Source organism: Lepidothrix coronata, unplaced genomic scaffold (assembly GCF_001604755.1).
Source record: "Lepidothrix coronata isolate B3197 unplaced genomic scaffold, Lepidothrix_coronata-1.0 Scaffold130, whole genome shotgun sequence".
NCBI classification, from domain to species: Eukaryota; Metazoa; Chordata; class Aves; order Passeriformes; family Pipridae; genus Lepidothrix; species Lepidothrix coronata.
Window position 1 is genome coordinate 97,744 of NW_016690310.1, and position 18,261 is coordinate 116,004.

An 18,261-nucleotide genomic window follows, 5' to 3' on the forward strand; every position below is an offset into this window, starting at 1 on the left:
GTGGAAGGTGTCCCTGGCCAAGCCAGGGGAGAGGATTTAGTCCCCAAAAACGTTCAAATAAGAAAAAATCCATCAGGCACTTGCATGGGGTCTCTTAAAAACAGTAATCAGATGTTCATCAGGCTTCAAAGATTTTCCAGTTAAGTGGAGTGTCCTCGGACAAAGAGGTGGCTCCAACCTGGACTAAATCACTTTCTTCAAATCAGGGAGAGACATTTGCAACAATGGAGTAACTGGACTTACAAAAATGTTCAAACAGTTAAGGGTGATGGGGTAATTGAAGAGGAAAACACTGTAGTTTTCCCCTTCCCAACACCAACTCCTTTTGGTTTGTTCATGGGGTGGATTTGCAATCCTTGCCCAGCTTCTGTGTGTGTGTGTTTGCTTCCATTATCCCAAATTCCTGAAGAGGTTAATGGAATTTTCTCCATCTTTAGAAAAGAAGCAGAATGAAAGATGATTGTAGACCCATGCAAGATAGATAATGGATGCAGCTGAACCCCTGGAAACAGGAGGATTTGTTACTTCCCAAGATAGTTCTTTTATAAGGAGTATAAAGGGATTTCTTAACAGGTGAGGTAGTAATGCAACACTACTCATGGGTGGGAGAGGAAGAGGATTGACATGACACTGGAAGAGAGTTCATTGACATGAACTTGGTTTCTCTGTGATTTGCATCTTCTACAGAGACTGGGATTAAGTGTTTGGAAAATGGGGAGGAATTTCCACACAGTTTTGAAACAGCAATAGAAGTAATACAGTGATGGCAGTTATGAAATGCTGGTTAGAATTATGTTCTTTAGGCAAAAATTCCAAAAGTCTGACTGATCCATAGTAGTCTGCCTTGATTTGGTCTCCAGAACAAGCCTGGCTTTTTGATTTTTGCCCACCCCAAGAAACATCTCTCTACATCCTCTGAACCATGGTCACCGTGCCTTGAATGGGAACTTATTGCTGTTAATGCATAAAATGGAGGTTCAGTGTTTGTGCCAATAAAAATAGAATGAAAATTGCTTCACAACACTGGTTTTAAGTTGATTTTTAACTTGTCCAGTGCTCAAAAACCTACTTGATAGCCAAGCATGTGAGCAGGAGCAGAGTCTGATGCTTCCCCTGTTAAAACAGGATGCTCTTAGCAGCATAATTTTTAGTGATAGCAGAATATTTTTTGTGATGCTCTTTCCCTTTTGGATTTCCTTTCTGGGGCTGGTTTTTTCGCTGTTTCACCTCTCCTGCCAAGCCTGTCTTTTTTTCCACTTTCTCTCCCCCTTCTTCTAAGGCTTTGGAGAGGGGAGGTAGGATCAGGTAAGGCCAGTCTAGCAGTCTCATGGGAATATTTTAAGTTGTTCTATGCCTAGGTTAGGCTTACTTTCTTTCAAAGTTATAAATACCTAAAAATATTCTATGTAGATATGTCTGCTATCAAGATTTAGGGAAGAGATGCAGGAAAAACTAAAGCTTCAGGAAAGATCCTTATTGTGAGAGAATGAAATTGTTGGAGCTCCCTGAGCCCGATGAAAGAAGAGGCAGTGACTTGACCATAAAATGAGAAGTTTTATAGCAGACAGTACTTCAATCTGTCAGTGATAAAGAAATAGCAGCTGAAGTGTGAATCAATACCAGTTCAAGCTGTACAGGAGGTGTAAATTCCTAGTGCCAAGGTTAATTGCCCAAGAGCAGGGATAGATTATCCACTAAGGGAAATATCAAAATATCAAAATTCAAGAATAATTTCATTTTATAGCAGATGACTCCTTGTAAACTGTAGCAGTTGTTTGCTTTGACTCAGAAAGAGATGAGGACAGTCCTGTGGGCAGAATTATCCTAATTGGGTCACATCCTGCATAATCCACCCTTTGGGATGCACGAGTGCCTTTAAAACAACCATTTAGCTGCAGACCCAGATAGAAAGATAACTTCTTCTGGCAAGAAGAGATGCCAATGTTCTAACAAGTGAGTCTGAACTCCTCTTCAGGATCATCTCACAATCAGTTGTGAAAAAGAAACAAGATGAAGTAAGAAAAGTTGGATGTTGCCCAAGTAAAATAAAAGGTGAATGAAGATGCTGCCAATGAGCTCAGATTATGCCTTAGTCATTTTGACATTTTTCTTTTCTCTATTCTCTCTTCTCCCCTCATCTAAGTGGAAGATCAGGAACCTGTGACTTCATTAGAAACTAGAAAGCTAAAATATTTCTGTCTGGAGCAAATATTCCAAATTACCAAAAATAAAGGAATAAATAAAACGTAACAGTCTAGATAATGGTCTCTAGGTTGCCTAGACAATGTCTGCCTAATAATCATGAAATCATGGAATGGTTTGGATTGGAAGGGACCTTACAAACCATCTTGTTCCACAACACCTTCCACTAGACCGGGTTGCTCCAAGCACTTTAGAGCCTTGACCACTTCCAGGGATGGTGCAGCCTCAACTTCTCTGGGCAACCTGTGCCAGAGCCTCCCCACCCTCATTTCTTCCCAATATCTAATAGGACAGGAATGGGGTGTAACTTCCATGTACTTACTCCAAGCTGGAGAGTTACAAGGATGCTTACAAGCGTTGTAGGTGTTGGCCTGGTGCTTGAGTATTTTCTTTTATCAACCAGACATTCATGTACAGCTCTGGAATATCCTTTGTCCCTTGAAATGATGCTGAAGGCCTGTGAGGCCATGTGAGGATTCTTATATAAACTCATATAAGGAGTATATAAAATTTATGGGACTTGCATCCCTTGCAAGGAGGGGAGAAACAAACCCACAAGAGCATCTTGGATTGATGAGGAACAATCTGTGAGACAGACTGCAAATAAAAAGAGTAGTGAAAAGGTCATGGAACTGCAATTAGGAATTGCAATAGTGTCAAAGAAAAATTAAACTTCAAAAGGAATTAAAGTAAGTAGCAAAAGCCCCTTCAGCCGTGTAGAGGAAAAATATGACTGACGTCCTTGTGGGCAGGGTAGGATGTAGAAGTTTAAGGATGATGGACATCTCAGAGTCAAAATGCATGGAATATACAGCACAACATGTGTCTGAGGAAGACAGAGGCAGATGATGAAGGCTAGGGAATTGAATTCTGGTCAAATAGAACAGGAGGCAAGTTGTTGCAGGATCCCCGCTGCACATATTGCAGAGGCTGGAAGGTGGCCCAGGACCCATAGGAAGGACAGACAAAGGAAGGTGTTCTGTGTGTAGGCTGTGGGTGTCTTAATCCTTGCTTATGTCACTTTGTTCCTAACTAGTGTTGCACAAGTCAAGAATTAAAACAAACTTTCAAGCAGAGTCACCTTTTGGAGGGTTTTTCCTTCTGTGGATGAGCAGAATATTCAGAAGTGTGTCTGCAAGTAGTGGGAGCTCTGCATTGAGCACAGAAAATGCTATAAAATATAAATGCTAAAAAAGCTATAAAAATGCTACCCAAATGTACAATAGTGGGAAAACAAAATGGGTTTGTTACATTCATTTAGCAATTTGATCTTGAATTATGCTGTGTCTTATTTTTCTTTTTAATAATATATAATGCTACCTGTGCACTTGAGAGAGAACCTTTTTATCAGCTGTTAAATTTAGAATATACCATTTCAGATCAGCTGAATTTAGATCTTAAAGCCACAGAAGAGCCCATGGAGTTCTGGCTTCCATGAATTTGAATGATGCAAAGAGTATATTCATATTTCATATTTAATTGGAATTGCAGGTTAAATAAGAAACATAAACCAGAAAAGTACATGGTGATTGATGAAGAGATTGATATCACCCTTGTTTGAAAAGAATTTGGGGGGTGTAACTACAGCTGGTGTGTGTGAGAGAAGCTCACATCAGAATTACAATAGCAAATCCTGTCAGGCTTTACATCTCATTGTGCAGCATTGCAGCATCTCTGGGGTAGGGACTTTAGGAACTTGCTCAGAAGTACAAAAAAATTACATAATATGTGTCTTAATGCAAATTGTTGTTCTGTGGGGAGTTTTGGGTGAGAACCTAGTTTTAGACGTCATTATAATTAACAAGGCACTCATTTGGGGGTTTTATTGTTCAGCCATAAAATGTAACCCAAAATTAGGAGGGAAAACGTGGTATTTCACAGATGGTTTTTTCTGTTTTGCAAAGGATATAGAGGAAAAAACCCATGTGTTAACTTACTACTGAAATCTGGATTAAGGAATGAAAAAAAATTAATAAAGACTTTGAATATCTGAGCAAATTAAACCCCTCAAGGCAGGGAAGAGAAGCAAACATTCATTGCAAACATGACTGTCTATGAAAAACTCCTTGATTTTTCTTCCCATCTCTGAAATTACGTGGTATTCCTTATAAGTAACCCCATCTGAGATACGGGGTTGTGTCTCTTAATGTGGAATATGCTAAAAAAAAAGAAAACCCAGTCCTTTTCTCCTCCTGACTAATATGGTATCTTCTAATGTTCTCATCAAGCAATTGCTGGATTTATTTTTTTTTTCCGAAACAAAATTGTACCGACTGCAAAAGTTTTTGTCTCTTGAAAAGATTGAAGAAATCTTTCCAAATGTAGCCTTGTCCTGAATTATGGATTCCCCATTAAGTTTTGTGCTGGTGATAAAATAATTATAACTATTTCCATTTCCTGGCTGTGTTTGGGAAGAGGCATATCATAGTCACAGAAGAGGGAGTTTTGAATGATAGTCCATGAAATCTGGGAAGAGAAACAGGCTCTATCTACAGGGACCTGTGCACTGGCCTGTGAATGGATGCAGGTGAGTTCCCTGCCATAGGCTGGAGCCACTTTAGGGAAGAGCATCCATGAGTTCTCCACAAAGGCAAGATGCTGTCCCATGGCTTCAGCGCAAGGTCCTGCTTTTCCAGCTCTCTCTACTGTTGACAGCTGACTCTGGAGACATGTGCAACCTATAAATGTCTGTCTCATGTTGAACAACTCTGGGTAGACTGTAAATCTTGTAAAGTAGATGTTCTCCATCCAGCTTTGGTAGGTGCTGTCACAGCACGTGTGACAGGCCCCATGAAATACTTCGTTTCTGTAGAAAAGGTGGTCAAAAAACCCCGTAAAAAAAATGGTATCCTATAGGAAAAAATTCCTCACAGCTTGAAGGAAAAGGAGATTTTCTTAGAAATGAGATCATAAAATTATTAAGGTTGGAAAAGACCTCTAAGATCATCGAGTCCTACCACTTCACAGAATCACAGAACCACTTCCAAGATGCTTTGGGGTGTCTCAGTACTAGATTTATTTCTGGACCACATATCTGCAGTGGATTAAGCTGCAAATATTTATGGGGGATAAAAGTGTTGATGCAACAACTCCCAGCTGAGGAGTCACGTACTGTCTTTCTGGAAATCTGGGAAATCATGTCAAGTCCCTGGGCAAGGAGTTTCTTAGTCACAAGAGAACAGCTCTGAGCACATGTACCAGCTCCCAGGAGCACACGACACAGATTTTGGCAGGTCTGTGGGTAGTTGTTGCAGAACACTGAGTGTGGTGTAAATTCACTTTGACAGATTTCCCAATAGTTTATCTGAGTGAGCATGGCTGTGGCTTTCACTCTCTGGGCTTTTCCATGCAGCTCTGAAATCTGTTTGGTGACCTGGATAACATAGACAGAGCTTCTGCTTTCAGACTGGGAGGGGATTTAATGTGATGGAATATCAATGGGCATTGCAGGACCCTCTGGATGGGAGCTGATGGAAAATAAATTCAGACATTAAATATTATGCACACTGTTAATACAGAGAAAAAATATCTTAAAGTTCCCAAACTTAATTCATCTAATTAGCAACAGTTTGGTGGGTACTGGCACCCACAGTGTGTGTTAACAGTGAAATCACAGCTGACTGTGTTTATAGACAGAGACATCCCATATTTGTTCACACCTGGCTCTGTGGCCAAAATCAAACCCCTCAATTTTATCTTCTCCTTTTCAGGTAACTGCTGCATTTACAAGCCTGAATACAGGGCTGTGGGAAGGGGTTTTTTTGTACTTTCAGCCAGCTGTGGAGTAACTTGATATTTTCACATGTCTATAAAAACCACATATGTGGAAAATTGCGCAAACTATTGCATATTTTATTTTCAGTACCTCAAGTACTAAACATGATTTAGGTAAGACTCCACACATATACAATAGAACATGAACACATCATTGGCGTGGACACTCTCAACTTTTATTTAGAGCAAGATAAAGAGTTACAAAATGCAATGTGACAGCAGAGTAGAAATTGTTCCTCCCATTCTTTTATCACTGTCTTCTGATGAATACCAACAGTCCCATTTCTCTTTTACTTTGGGTGGTTCAACCATTGCCATACGCCAGGAACTTCTACACAGCTGTTTTGGGCTTGACTTATTAATTCACAAGATGCTACATGATTTAAAGAATTAGAATTGCATAAGTTAGGATTCTGTGGCAGTCAGAAAACTGCTCGCTCCATGCAGGGCTAAGGGCAAGGCAGGTGTCTGCTCTGTGGAATTTCAGCTGTCTCTATCCATCTGCTTTTGGGCTGTTATTAATTCACTGGGGAACACAAAAACCAAGACTTCATATTTGTCACTGTGTTTGCAGTCTGAGACTGGCACAGAGTGAAAAACTGAGAAGCTTCATTGTCTCTTACAGCACGAATATCCTGTGAGCTCCATTCCAGAGTCACTCAGGGACAAACTCTTGAAAATAAAGTTATTTTACATAAATCAAATGGTAGTTTTCACCTCATGAGAGGGATATCAGATCATCTCTGCTTCAATCAGCTCTTGCCCAGGCCTCCTCCTTGCCATCTGCTTGGGAGACAGGGAAAACAACTCATCCTGCTGAAGTGCCTTTGGCTTTCCGAACTTTCTTTATCTTTGTCTTTCTTTATCTTTCTGTCCTGCCTGAGGTCTGCAACTTCAGCTGAGTGTTCTCAGTCCTTCTCAGAACTGGGAGCTCACACAATTCCCTCCTTTCTCTGGATCACTGTGTGAATTGTCTGTGAAACTCACTGTCACAAGAGGTAGTTGAGGCCTGGAACTGGTCAGATTTCAGGCAAGGATTGGGCGTCATTGTAGGCAATATTTGGGGTTACAGACATAATAAATTCATAAGTGCAAATAAACAGGGGGAAAACTCATGATTTTTGATTTAAGTCAAATCTGTGGGAACAGACTGTACCATATCAGCCTGCTGCTTGTACCTTCCTCAAAAGCACTCAGGGCTCATAATTTTGGACTAAAAAAATCCAACCAGGATAAAAAGAATCCTAAATCTCAAGTAGGGCAGTATTTCCTATATGCGGGCTTAGTTTTTTCTGGGTCACGGGCAAAATTGATGTGGGTGCATAGGAAGCTTGGCATTGCCTTCTTCTCTCTGCTGTTTGTTACAGGTGAGAACTCTTCACCTCTGTACTCATAGCAGATCTCAACATCAGAGATGCTCAGATTTTGTCTTTTCAGGAGCAATGTTTAAGTGAGGTTAATTATGTCAACGTTGCCTTTAAACATAGCTTTAGGAACTCTGAATCTACAGCCAAATTTGGTGCTAACAGTTATTATTGTTATTGTTATTACTATTACTCCTAATTCCAAAATATTCTAATGCTATAGACTTATGAATTAATTACTTGAACAATTAGATGATTGAATGAATTAAGAACATACAGGAAACTCTGTTTTCACAGCTCTATGTGAAGTATACACTGAACAAGCCAAATTAACAGGAAATAAAGGATGTTTTCCTAATTGTGTTCTTCTTTTTACTCTGAATGTTTACCATCTTTACTCCGATTTGATAGCATTTTGATTATTTTAGTTAAGAAAGACACATGAATTTACCATGCCAGGGTCAACACAGAAAATTTCAAAGATGAAGGACAACCTGAAGGTTTTGGGCAGTGATGAGGCCATTTAGAGACAACAGATAATCCTAATTTTGTCTGTTTATTCCTGTTTGTGTTCAGTAGAGCAGTCCACAACTCTCATGAGTAATCAGACCTTCTAAAGGCAACTCAGAAAGCACAAGAAGGATCAGGGCTTTTATTTATGGGTGTGTAAAGCATCTGGAAGGGGAGGGAACCTTGGAAGGGTGTGTTTGGGCAAGGAGAGCCAACCAGCCCTTGGAGCACAAGGGAGTGGCTTGGAGTGAGGCTGTATAACGGGCAGGATGGGATGGTCCACCCTCAGCCTGGACACAGAGCAAGGCTCAGCCTGGTGGATCCCGGCTCTGAGTGCACAGATGCCTCCTCAGACGGGCTCCAGCGAGAAGGGGACGAGTCCCATTCCGGCCTTCCCGCAGCCTTTCACTTGGGAAGAGGTCAGGATGCACAATGGCCGTGGGGAGAGCCAGGAGCAGTGGCTGGTCATCGACAGGAAGGTCTATGATGTCAGCAGGTTTTCCAAGAAGCACCCTGGAGGCAGCAGAGTTATCAGCCACTATGCTGGGCAAGATGCCACGGTAAGACCCAGGAGAACAGAGCAGGAAGGTGGTTCCAGTGCCAGGGCAGGAGGACATGCTGGTTGTCACTGTGCTTGGCCAAAGAGTGGGCTGAGAAAGAGGCACAATGGCTGCAGGAGACAAGGAAAACTTCCACAAATATATTTGAAAACAGATCTCCTGCAAAAATTTGTTGATTTAGTGGATTTCTCTGAAATAATTGTGTTGCTTGTTCACAGAAATAATAAATTCGAAGCAGATCTCTCTGCTGAAAGGAGATATTGAATATCTGAATAGTCAGAAATATAAGCATTAAAAACATGGCCAAGTTTCAGGCATAAGCTTGTGATGTGGGAGATTTAATTCTTGTCTCAACAAGACTTTTTGACTTGAAGGGAGCTCTTTAGCCAGTCTAATCTCTCAGGTTTCAGTTTGATATGGGATAACACTTCCCCAGTCCTGGCCCAGAATGAACCAGATCAGTTATTTTTCACATTTCACTCCTTGAATTGAATGTTTCCGTGCTTGAAACTGGGGCAGAAAAATATCTGGTGTTCTCAAAGGAAGGAAAAGAAAGGTTTGAGTCTTGTTGGCTTTCTCCTCTACCTCAGTGACTTAAGAACTTAGACCAGCCATGCCAGGCCAGTCTAGAGCTCCTGGTGCCACCTCCTGCAGGTTCTGTTACTGGACTTTTACAAAAGGATTCAAGGAATACAGAATGCATGGAATTATTTGGCCCCAAGCAATGTCCTCCCAGCTCCTGCAGTGTAAGGACCTGCATTTAGATTATTTTATTTATGGACACCCAGGGGCTTTAACCACAGTGAATTTGTCTGGGGTGAATATGTTTAAAGGATGACCTTTGATCCTGCCTGCTTTTATTATTCCAATAATTACAACCTAATTTTACTTGATCTTAAAGGTCTTTTCCAACCTGTAGCTGTGCTACATCCCTTTGAGCACAGGACCACAACTAGTAGCCAAAATTGTGGGTACAGTGTGGATTTGTGTTGCATCACAACAATATCCTTCTGTCTTGCTCTCAATTTGTATTCTGCTAATCTGTATAATTTTTTTTGCTTTTAAAATGCTGCTCTGTTCATATATTCGGAGAAAAAACACACTTTTACAGAAATGCAGGACTGGAAGGTGTCTCAAAAAATTGCTGGGGCAGGACTTTACCTAAAACCAGGATCCAGGATTTTCTTTCAAGTACTCTTGACTACTCTAGACCTCATAATTGTATATATACAGTGAGAATTTTCTTCTTCTGTGTGGATTAATTTGAAAATGTCAACAAGAACATTGCACTGATGTCAAATGTTGGGAGTTGTGTGTGTTGCAGGTGATAAATCTTAAAGTTAATCTCTCTTAAGATGATTATCAGGACCTGAGAGGAGGGAGGAGAAGCCACAGGCAGGACTGAGAGGCTTTCACTGATAAGAATCTGTGATACTGATTTTGTGAAGAGGGATTCCTGCTTGAAGGCATTGTGGCTCCTATTTCCAAGCTGCAATATAGACACATGGATTGAATCAGATTCCTGGCAGGAGGGAGGTATATAAGAATGTATGAGGGGCACAGAATTAGGATAGAGAGATTTCCCCAGTCCTCTGGGTCCGGACAGAGTTATTCAGTTGTCACTGTGACAAAGGGTCAGTGGATGTCTGTAAAAAGCTCAAATGTCCAAAAAATCACCTTGCTCTGAGTATTTCTGGACTAAAGTACTCAGAGAAAGACTGTCTCCAGTTCTCCAGCCAAAAGGCTCCAGAGCAATGTCAGACTGCAAGGAAGTCCCCTGTCCTTTTCCAGGGACTTGGTCCTGACCAGGCACATGCAGAATTTGTTTAGGTCATAATCATCCACATTGTTTCTCACACCCAAAATCAGCAAGTACCTGACTGCTCAAACACTGAGGATTTTGCCATATCTACTCTTTCTGGACCTAAATAGAGCATGGTCAGCCTTTTTATCTTACTTCTGAAAAATTCACTGAGCTAAAGAAGAGTTTTGTTTTACCTGGAATTTCACCCTTTATTCCATTGCTTGTCTTTGATTTTAAAACTGGGATTTCAAATGCTTCTTGAATGGACCCATTTGTGTCACTACTGTTACCTACTTCCCCAAAATATCATCCAGCCTGAAAACTTGCAGGGAACTGCACTCCTGCTGTGTAAGGAGCTTCAGCACATATTCCCTTTGGCCCTAGTGGTTTACAAACAGGATTTTAAAAGCCTCATCCCAAGCATGGCAAAGACACATACCATTCCCTGATGTGTTCTCCCACACCTGGGTCCCATTCATAGGGAAGGGCTGCTGGCTGGAGCCTTCTAGGGACAGACTGTGCTGAAACAAGCAGATGAAAGAACATGTTTCCCTCTGCAAAGAGTTTTTCATCAAACCCTTTCATGTTCATTACTAGCCTTGCCCAGGGCCTTTTATGAAATCTGGTTTCTTGAAACTTCTCCAGCATTCTTGGGCCAAGCTCCAGTAGGTGGTAAAGAGGAACCCAAAGGGTTCTGGACAATGGGAACCGGATTACGTGTTATATCAAAGACTTGAGGAAAGGAGAGGCTCATCGTCTGGGATTTAGTCACGTGCCCTTTCTCACTCCCTCCCTTTGTGTTTCTCAGGATGCCTTTGTAGCTTTTCACAACGATAAGTCTGTGGTGAAAAAGTACTTGAGATCTCTGCTGATTGGGGAGCTGGCACCAGATCAACCCAGCTTTGAGTCCAATAAAAAGGTGAGTGTCCCAGATTCCAGAGCTGGGAACGGCTTGGGGTTCAGCCTGGGAGGAGAAGGAAAATAAGAGAGGGAGCAGGAATCCTGTCTGAAGGAGCACACCTGATGCCGTGCCATGGGCTAGGGAGTGGGGAGGCAGCCGGTGCTAGTCAGGCATGGAAACATGACCACCTCAGGATCACTAAATCCTCCCCTGGGTGCGAGGAATGAGCTCCAGAGCCCCAAATTCTGCTCAGTTCTCCCCACTGTGATGTCTCAGTATCAAAGCAAAAGCAAGACCTGTTGATCTCATGCCTGAGAGTTGCAGAGTCCGTCTGAGAGAATATCTCCTCTGACTCCCATGGCTGCTTTGGGGCTTCTGAGTCTGCTGTGTTACATTTTCAAAGTAAATAGTGCATTCATTTTAACTTTACCCCCAGAAATCCCTCCTGGAGGATTTTCGTGAGCTGCGCTGCACTGTTGAGAAGATGGGACTTCTGAGGCCAAACTACTTCTTCTTCTTCCTGGTTTTCCTTCATGTCCTGGTACTGGATGCTGCATCCTGGCTCGTGATCTGGTACTTTGGCATCTCCTTAGTGCCTTTCCTGGCTGGCATGGCATTCTTCACCGTTGCTCAGGTAAAGTGCTGACAGCTGCTCAGCCCTGCAGACATGTTTGGTTCCTCCAGATGGAGAGGATTCATGGAATGTTCACATCCCAGGCATTGCTCCGCTGCCTCTCCTCAGGTCCTGTTACCTGCCTGAAGACAACAAGCACATTCTACGTCACAATTTTTGTTGCCTCCAGCAAATCTGCTTTTGCCGACAACCCAGGAGTTGGTGGGATGTTGTGGAACTGGTTGTTTCACAAGCTGAGATTTGCTGATCTAATCACAAAAGAGGGAATATTTCATTCTCAGCTGCACTTTTGGCTCCCTGTTCCTTCTGTCTGATGTTTGGTCCTTTATGAGCCACTTTCCCTCACTAACCCTGAATAGTTTTCTGCTGGATTAGTGAATTCAACCATAGAAGGGCAGGATCCACGCAGGGAAGGAGGGAATAGGACTTTGTGGCCCTTAGATGCGATAAATTTAGGGTGAGGGGAAGAAGAAAGATTTTCTTAGTAGAGCTGAAAGTTTAAATTTGCTCAGACATCCATAGAACAAATGCAAATGAACTCATTTACATGATCTGTTCTACTTGCCTATTATCTGTTAAGGTGGATATTCCTCAAAGAGCACTCATATTTCCATGGGAATATGGAATGCAATAAAGCTGTAGACTTGGAAATTCTTCCACTTTCTAGCTGGTTACTTGGAAATTCATTATTTGTGATAGGAGCAAACAGACTTCTATGCTGTAACAGTTAATTGTTGTGATGCTTTGCTGATTTCCCTATATTCCAGCTAAAGTCAATATCTGGAATTGAGCAGCTTTAGTGGACAGTAGCTTGATTGGAAGTTCTCAGCACTGAACATGCAAGACATCAGGGAGTGTTGTTTCCCCAAAGCAGAAGGAAGATGCATCACACTATGAAGTTACGGAGGCAAATTATTATTACAAGGCAAATTATTGCAATGCTGCCAAGATTCTGTTTCTTCATTGACCCTTTGGTCTTCCAGATCCAGATGGGCTGGTTCCAGCATGATCTGGGGCACTGCTCTGTCTTCAGGAAGCCCAGATGGAATCGGGTGCTGCAGATGGTGGTGATAAATGTTCTGAAGGTAGTTGGCTCATGGTGGGAATATTAGCTCTGGGGCTAATGGGGTCAAAGCAATGGATTGGAGTGTCCCTATATCCAGGCAGTATCAACTGGGAGGGAATTGCAGTGCAAGCTGTCAATAACAGGTGGATAAATAGCAATGTGATCCTTGATATCGTTCTGGTTTGAATCCCTGGTGTTGCCTTTTTCCAGGGCTTACCTGCCAGCTGGTGGAACCACCTGCACAACCAGCACCACGCCAAACCCAACTGCTTCCGTAAAGACCCTGACCTCAACATGCACCCCCTCCTCTTCAGCCTGGGAAAGACACTTTCTGTGGAGGTGAGTATGGGGATGTCTGGAAAAGCAGATTTAATGGCAGAAATCTATAGAGGAAGGGATAATAATAATCATCCAGATTGTGCCTTGGAATTAGGTGATCTTTAAGATCCCTTCCAACACAAGCCATTCAGGATTCTCTGATAATTCCCAAAGTGTTCCAAGGTCTAAGAGTCTCATGTACTGCCTGGTTATTATGATGCTGAGGCACCAACTCCTGAGAAGCCAAGTCTTGCAATCGGTGCTTAAGGAAGGGTGAGCACCTTGGAGGCAGCTCAGAGGGTGAGTCAGTGCATTTACATTAATGTTACATGTTATTAGTCAGTTATTAGTGAGTCAGATGTTCCCTCTGGGTCCTTCTGACTGTTTGGCACCTAAATCCTTCAGGACCAGTGTTGCTGCCATGCATCGAACACAAGTGCAGATGATTTCTTAATCCAAAATTGTACGGCTTTCACAAAAAGAAAAACTAGGAATACATCCTCCCTGCACCATTATGATTTCTGATATCATCAAGGTCTCATTTGCCTTTTGTTTTCCTACTAATTCTATTTACTCATGGGGTGATGAAATTACTTCATTGCAAGGTAATCAGCTTCTTAAAATAAAGCCTCTTTCTCTCCTTTAGCTAGTAATAAGCAAAGAAACTACAGCTCTCCAAGGAACATGGAAAATTCCAGCTCTGCTGTCTCAGAAAGGCTTCTCTACTGAGAATTACAAAATACCACACACCATGGCCAGGCAAAATGGATTTCAGGGGCTTTGTTTATCTGCTTCCTTTGTTGTTTCGGTTTTGATCCAGGGAAGACATCTTTGAGGTGTACATATTTCTGTAATTGAAGACAAAGTATTTGACAAAAAAAGAAGGCAGATTTGTTTATAGAACATTCAGTACCTTGATCTTGCAGAAGTTATTTTAGAGACATTATAGGACAGCTTCCAAATTATGCCATATCTGACTACCCTCTCCTCTATTACTCAGAAATTTGGGATACAGAAGTTCAGATGTAGCTTCCACAGCAAACACATCCCGCATTCATAGAATCCTAGAATGGTTTAGGATGGAAGGGACCTTAAAGATCAGCTAGTTCCAATCTCCAAAGTTGGAACCCACCAACTTAGTGACTGAGTTTCCATGCTAACAACCTGTTCCTCTCCAAGCGCCAATAGCCTCAGCACTCCATCGTGAATTAATTAGATTGAATTTCATTCTCCTACAAAATGCAAATTATTTGTAAGCATTTTTTTTGAGCATTTTTGTATAGTCTCTCACTGGCTCATTACAATATCTTTTCATTTTTCAGCTTGGAAAGAAGAAGAAGAAGTTCATGCCTTACAATTACCAGCATAAGTATTTCTTCTGTGAGTATCCGCTAAAGCAGGAGTGCATCTCCTCCCCAAAATAAAGGTGTTTTTAAGATTGAAGTGACACCTTCAGAAAGCTTCCTTCATGTTCAAGAAGGTCCACTTGAGGAGGAATTGCCCCTGTGTCTCTGCAAGGGTTGTATGATGGAAGTACTAGATGAGGGTGAGTCAAGTAGAGGGAAGAAAGGGATGGGAAAGAAACGAAGAAGTGATGAGAAAAAAAGACTAAGAGATTTTGTGAATGCATGAAAGTTGGTGTAAATGGAAGACAGCAATTTTTCTTCCACTGGAAAGAAGAATCATTGTTCTCACAGTAGACTATTCTGTAAGAGCTATGATGCAGTGAAATTATAAGTGCCTCTCTCTTTCCATTCTTTCCTTCAGTGTTGGCCCCACTCGCACTCATCCCCTTCTTCCAGCTGACTATATTCCACTTTACAATCAAGAGGAAAAAGTGGTTGGTAAGCACAGCTTCAGCATCTGGAAAACCCAAATAATGTCACTATATTAATATTTACCTCCGTTTGGGGGGTTTAAGATAGCAAAGGCTGATTCTGGGCTTGCTGCAGCAAGGGAGAACTGTTTAGAAAAGGCTTTTCAATCTTCTAGCAGATAAATAAAAGTTAAGAGAAAACTCAAACGTAGACAGAGTGTGATGACAGGGCTGTTGTCTGCAGTTATTGAGTGCTGTGGGAATATTTTAGGGATACACTCAACTTGCTGTAGAATGGTGGTGTGGAGCTTCCTCTTGATAAATCAATAAGAAATCCATACATCAGAACAGTTTTTAGCTGCAGTTCAAGTAAAGGGGAGAGGATGGAGTGGAGGGATTTCATCAACAAAGGCTGATTTTCATCTTGGTTTGGGTTTTTTTTTTTACAGGACCTGATATTGCTTGTGTCTTTCACCATCCGAGTTTCCCTCATGTATATTCCTTTAATGGGATTTAAGAACTTCATGATATACTATTGGCTGTCCAGGTAACACACAGAACATCTGGAGTCTCCAAGACTAATATATGTAATCAATACTGAAATAAATTAAAATTAGTCCCAGTCACTACAATTTTCTCAGCAATAAATAGTCAAGAAGGAACAGTTTAACTTCAGGGTGGTGGTCGCTGCTACAAGTTGAGTGAACCACTACAAGTTGAGTGGTTCTTACACTCTAAAAGTTAGGAATAGGAAATCCTGAATTACATAAAAGTGCTCTTTTAGTTAAGACTAAGAGACTCGGCAAAGTGTTTTAATGGTAAATTTGGACGACACTGGACATGTAACAGGTGTTTCCCTGTTTATCTGTCCAGGTACTTTGAGAGCACCTGGTTTATTTGGGTGTCACAGATGAACCACATTCCAATGCTTATAGATTATGATCAGAACAAAGACTGGGTGTCTACTCAGGTGAGAAGCTCCTTTCTTCTGGAATACTGGGTCTACACTTCTGAATCATAGGACAAAGACAACATCCTTTCTGTAATAATCAAACCTTTTAAAGCTTTAGTTGGAAAACAGGACATCTAGATTTAAAAAGTCTTGGTTTTTTGACTGAAAGGTGTTGATCTATTTTTTTACAGTACTTTTCCCTTCCTATTACAGAAAAGTATTGATGGTGAAACAGTCGATCTCCCTTTTAGGCCAACTAAAGGAAGCAAAGTGGGATTGGATCCCTTTATTTTTACCCTACAGCTTGCTGGTTTATTGCAGATAAGATAAATCTGACAAAATTTGGTAAAATCTGATAAAAATAAATATGTAAATACAACTTTACTCACATATATAATGCCTCCAGCAACATAATCCCATGTAGTGTGTTCTAAGCATTTTCCCTTTTATTAAGGGAAAAAGACTCAGCCTGGCTAGTCTAGACTTTATTTAATTCCTCAGGGCAATGATGGCTGTAATCCCTGACTTTTCTTTTATGCAAGATGAGGGTGGGCAATGATTGCTGGGGTTCAAACATCAGACTTGCAGGAAAATAAAACCTAAATCATGTGTTTGGGGATCTTTTTCCCTCCCAGCTCCATGCAACCTGCAACGTGGAGCAATCTTTGTTCAATGACTGGTTCACTGGGCACTTGAACTTCCAAATTGAGCACCAGTGAGTATAATTTTGGGAGTAAGAGTGGGAATAATATGGGGCATTTAGAACTGTGGGATCCTAGAATGGTTTGGTTTGGAAGGGACCTTAAAGGATCTGGTGGAATCAGAGGATATTTAAGGTCTCTTCCCATCCAAACTATTCTTTGTTTCCAGGAATAAGCCATCTCAGGAGACATTTTGCTCTCCTTCTGGGGGAGGGCAGGGGAATATTTTGATCAGGGAGGACAGAAAGTGGTGCAAGCCAAGTCTTATAATAACTCTGTCTCATCCCATTCTGCAGCCTGTTCCCCACAATGCCTCGACACAACTACTGGAAAGTAGCTCCTCTAGTGAAAAGCCTTTGTGATAAGCACGGCATTGAATATAAAACCAAGACTTTACTGACAGCCTTTGTAGATATTTTGCAGTAAGTATCCATTAACAAGATAGTTTTACACTCTAATATCATGTAAGGGAAGGATACAGGGAACCGCTGCAAGTCAGCGACCATGATCAAACCTGTAGTTTATTTAGATTTTTCTACAGGCAATTTGAAAGATTTTTTTCCCCTCTTCCTTAAATCCTCTCTACTCATTCCCAGTAGCCAGACTTTGCTATGAGATATCCATGCACTTTAAAATCCATTTTTTTCCAATTATTCCTTTAACTACAATTTGCTTCCCAGAAAACTGAATAGTCTCTTCATAAACGCTTTTTTGAACTTCTGTTCCTGCAGTTCCCTGAAGGATTCTGGGGAGCACTGGCTTGAAGCATATCTGCATGGGTAAAAACTGGCAACTCTCAAAGGGAACCTCTTCACCACCCAACTGCTGCCAGGACTCAGCACAGACCATCCATGTGTGTGTCTTCAGGCATAAAAACTCAGGACCTGGGCAAAGCTAATTTCAGTAAGAATCAAGTGGGAAAGTGGCTTAAAGATACATATCTTTTTTCTTGATCTAAACCATGAACCTCTATTTTTCCTGCTCTCAATCTCAGAATTTAGAGATGGGCTTTTAAACTGGGGAGAATTTGAATCAACTTGATGAGTTGAACTTCATTGGAGGCACCAGCTCATTGCTTATGGAAGAAGTTTAAACTGAAATTCTTTATAATGTCAGAGAATCATGGAACAGTTTGGATTGGAAGGGACCTTAAAGATCATCTTGTTTCACGGGCAGGGACACCTTCCACCAGACCAGATTGCTCCAAGTCCTGTCCAACCTGGCCTTGAACACTTCCAGGGATGGGGCAGTCACAGCTTCTCTGGGCAACCTGTGCCAGGGCCTCACCACCCTCACAGGGAAGGATTTCTCCCTAATATCCAATGCAAACCTGCTCTCTGTCAGTTTAAAACTATTATCCCTTGTCCTGTCACTACAAGTCCTGGTTAAAACTCTCTCCCCTTCTTCCTTACAAGCCTCTTTCAGTATTAAGGTCTCCTTAGTGTTTTTGGGATAGCACAAAGCAAACTGCAGGAAGTCAGGAGATATTAGGGCAGGGGGAATCTTTAAGGGATATTTTTGAATAGATAAAGGTGGAAAGAACAAGATGACCTGGGGTATGTCCCCATTGCTACTGATCACATGTAAACTACTTGTTCTGATTACTTAGGTGTTATAACTAGTTCTGTTCATGGATTGCGTGGGGAGGGAGATAATTAA

The 18,261-nt window shown here is 41.5% G+C and overlaps 1 protein-coding gene across 1 annotated transcript; it reads left to right on the forward strand.

The window, feature by feature from the left end:
* The first annotated feature begins 8,105 nt into the window (after positions 1 to 8,105).
* LOC108503097 (fatty acid desaturase 1-like) lies at positions 8,106 to 17,783 on the forward strand. Its single transcript, XM_017826731.1, has 12 exons — positions 8,106 to 8,410; positions 11,023 to 11,133; positions 11,552 to 11,749; positions 12,733 to 12,834; positions 13,026 to 13,154; positions 14,456 to 14,513; positions 14,901 to 14,977; positions 15,399 to 15,496; positions 15,823 to 15,919; positions 16,537 to 16,616; positions 16,899 to 17,024; positions 17,334 to 17,783. The coding sequence occupies exons 1-12, from the start codon at positions 8,120 to 8,122 to the stop codon at positions 17,383 to 17,385; spliced, it is 1,419 nt and encodes a 472-aa protein (XP_017682220.1). The 5' UTR covers positions 8,106 to 8,119; the 3' UTR covers positions 17,386 to 17,783.
* The last annotated feature ends 478 nt before the right edge of the window (positions 17,784 to 18,261 follow it).

Excerpts from the sequence above, each read along its gene's own strand:
- LOC108503097 (XM_017826731.1), top strand. The coding sequence starts at position 8,120 with ATGGGATGGTCCACCCTCAGCCTGGACACAGAGCAAGGCTCAGCCTGG. Across the intron at positions 15,497-15,822 it reads ATATACTATTGGCTGTCCAG|GTACTTTGAGAGCACCTGGT; the intron begins GTAACACACAGA and ends TTATCTGTCCAG. Across the intron at positions 15,920-16,536 it reads AAGACTGGGTGTCTACTCAG|CTCCATGCAACCTGCAACGT; the intron begins GTGAGAAGCTCC and ends TTTCCCTCCCAG.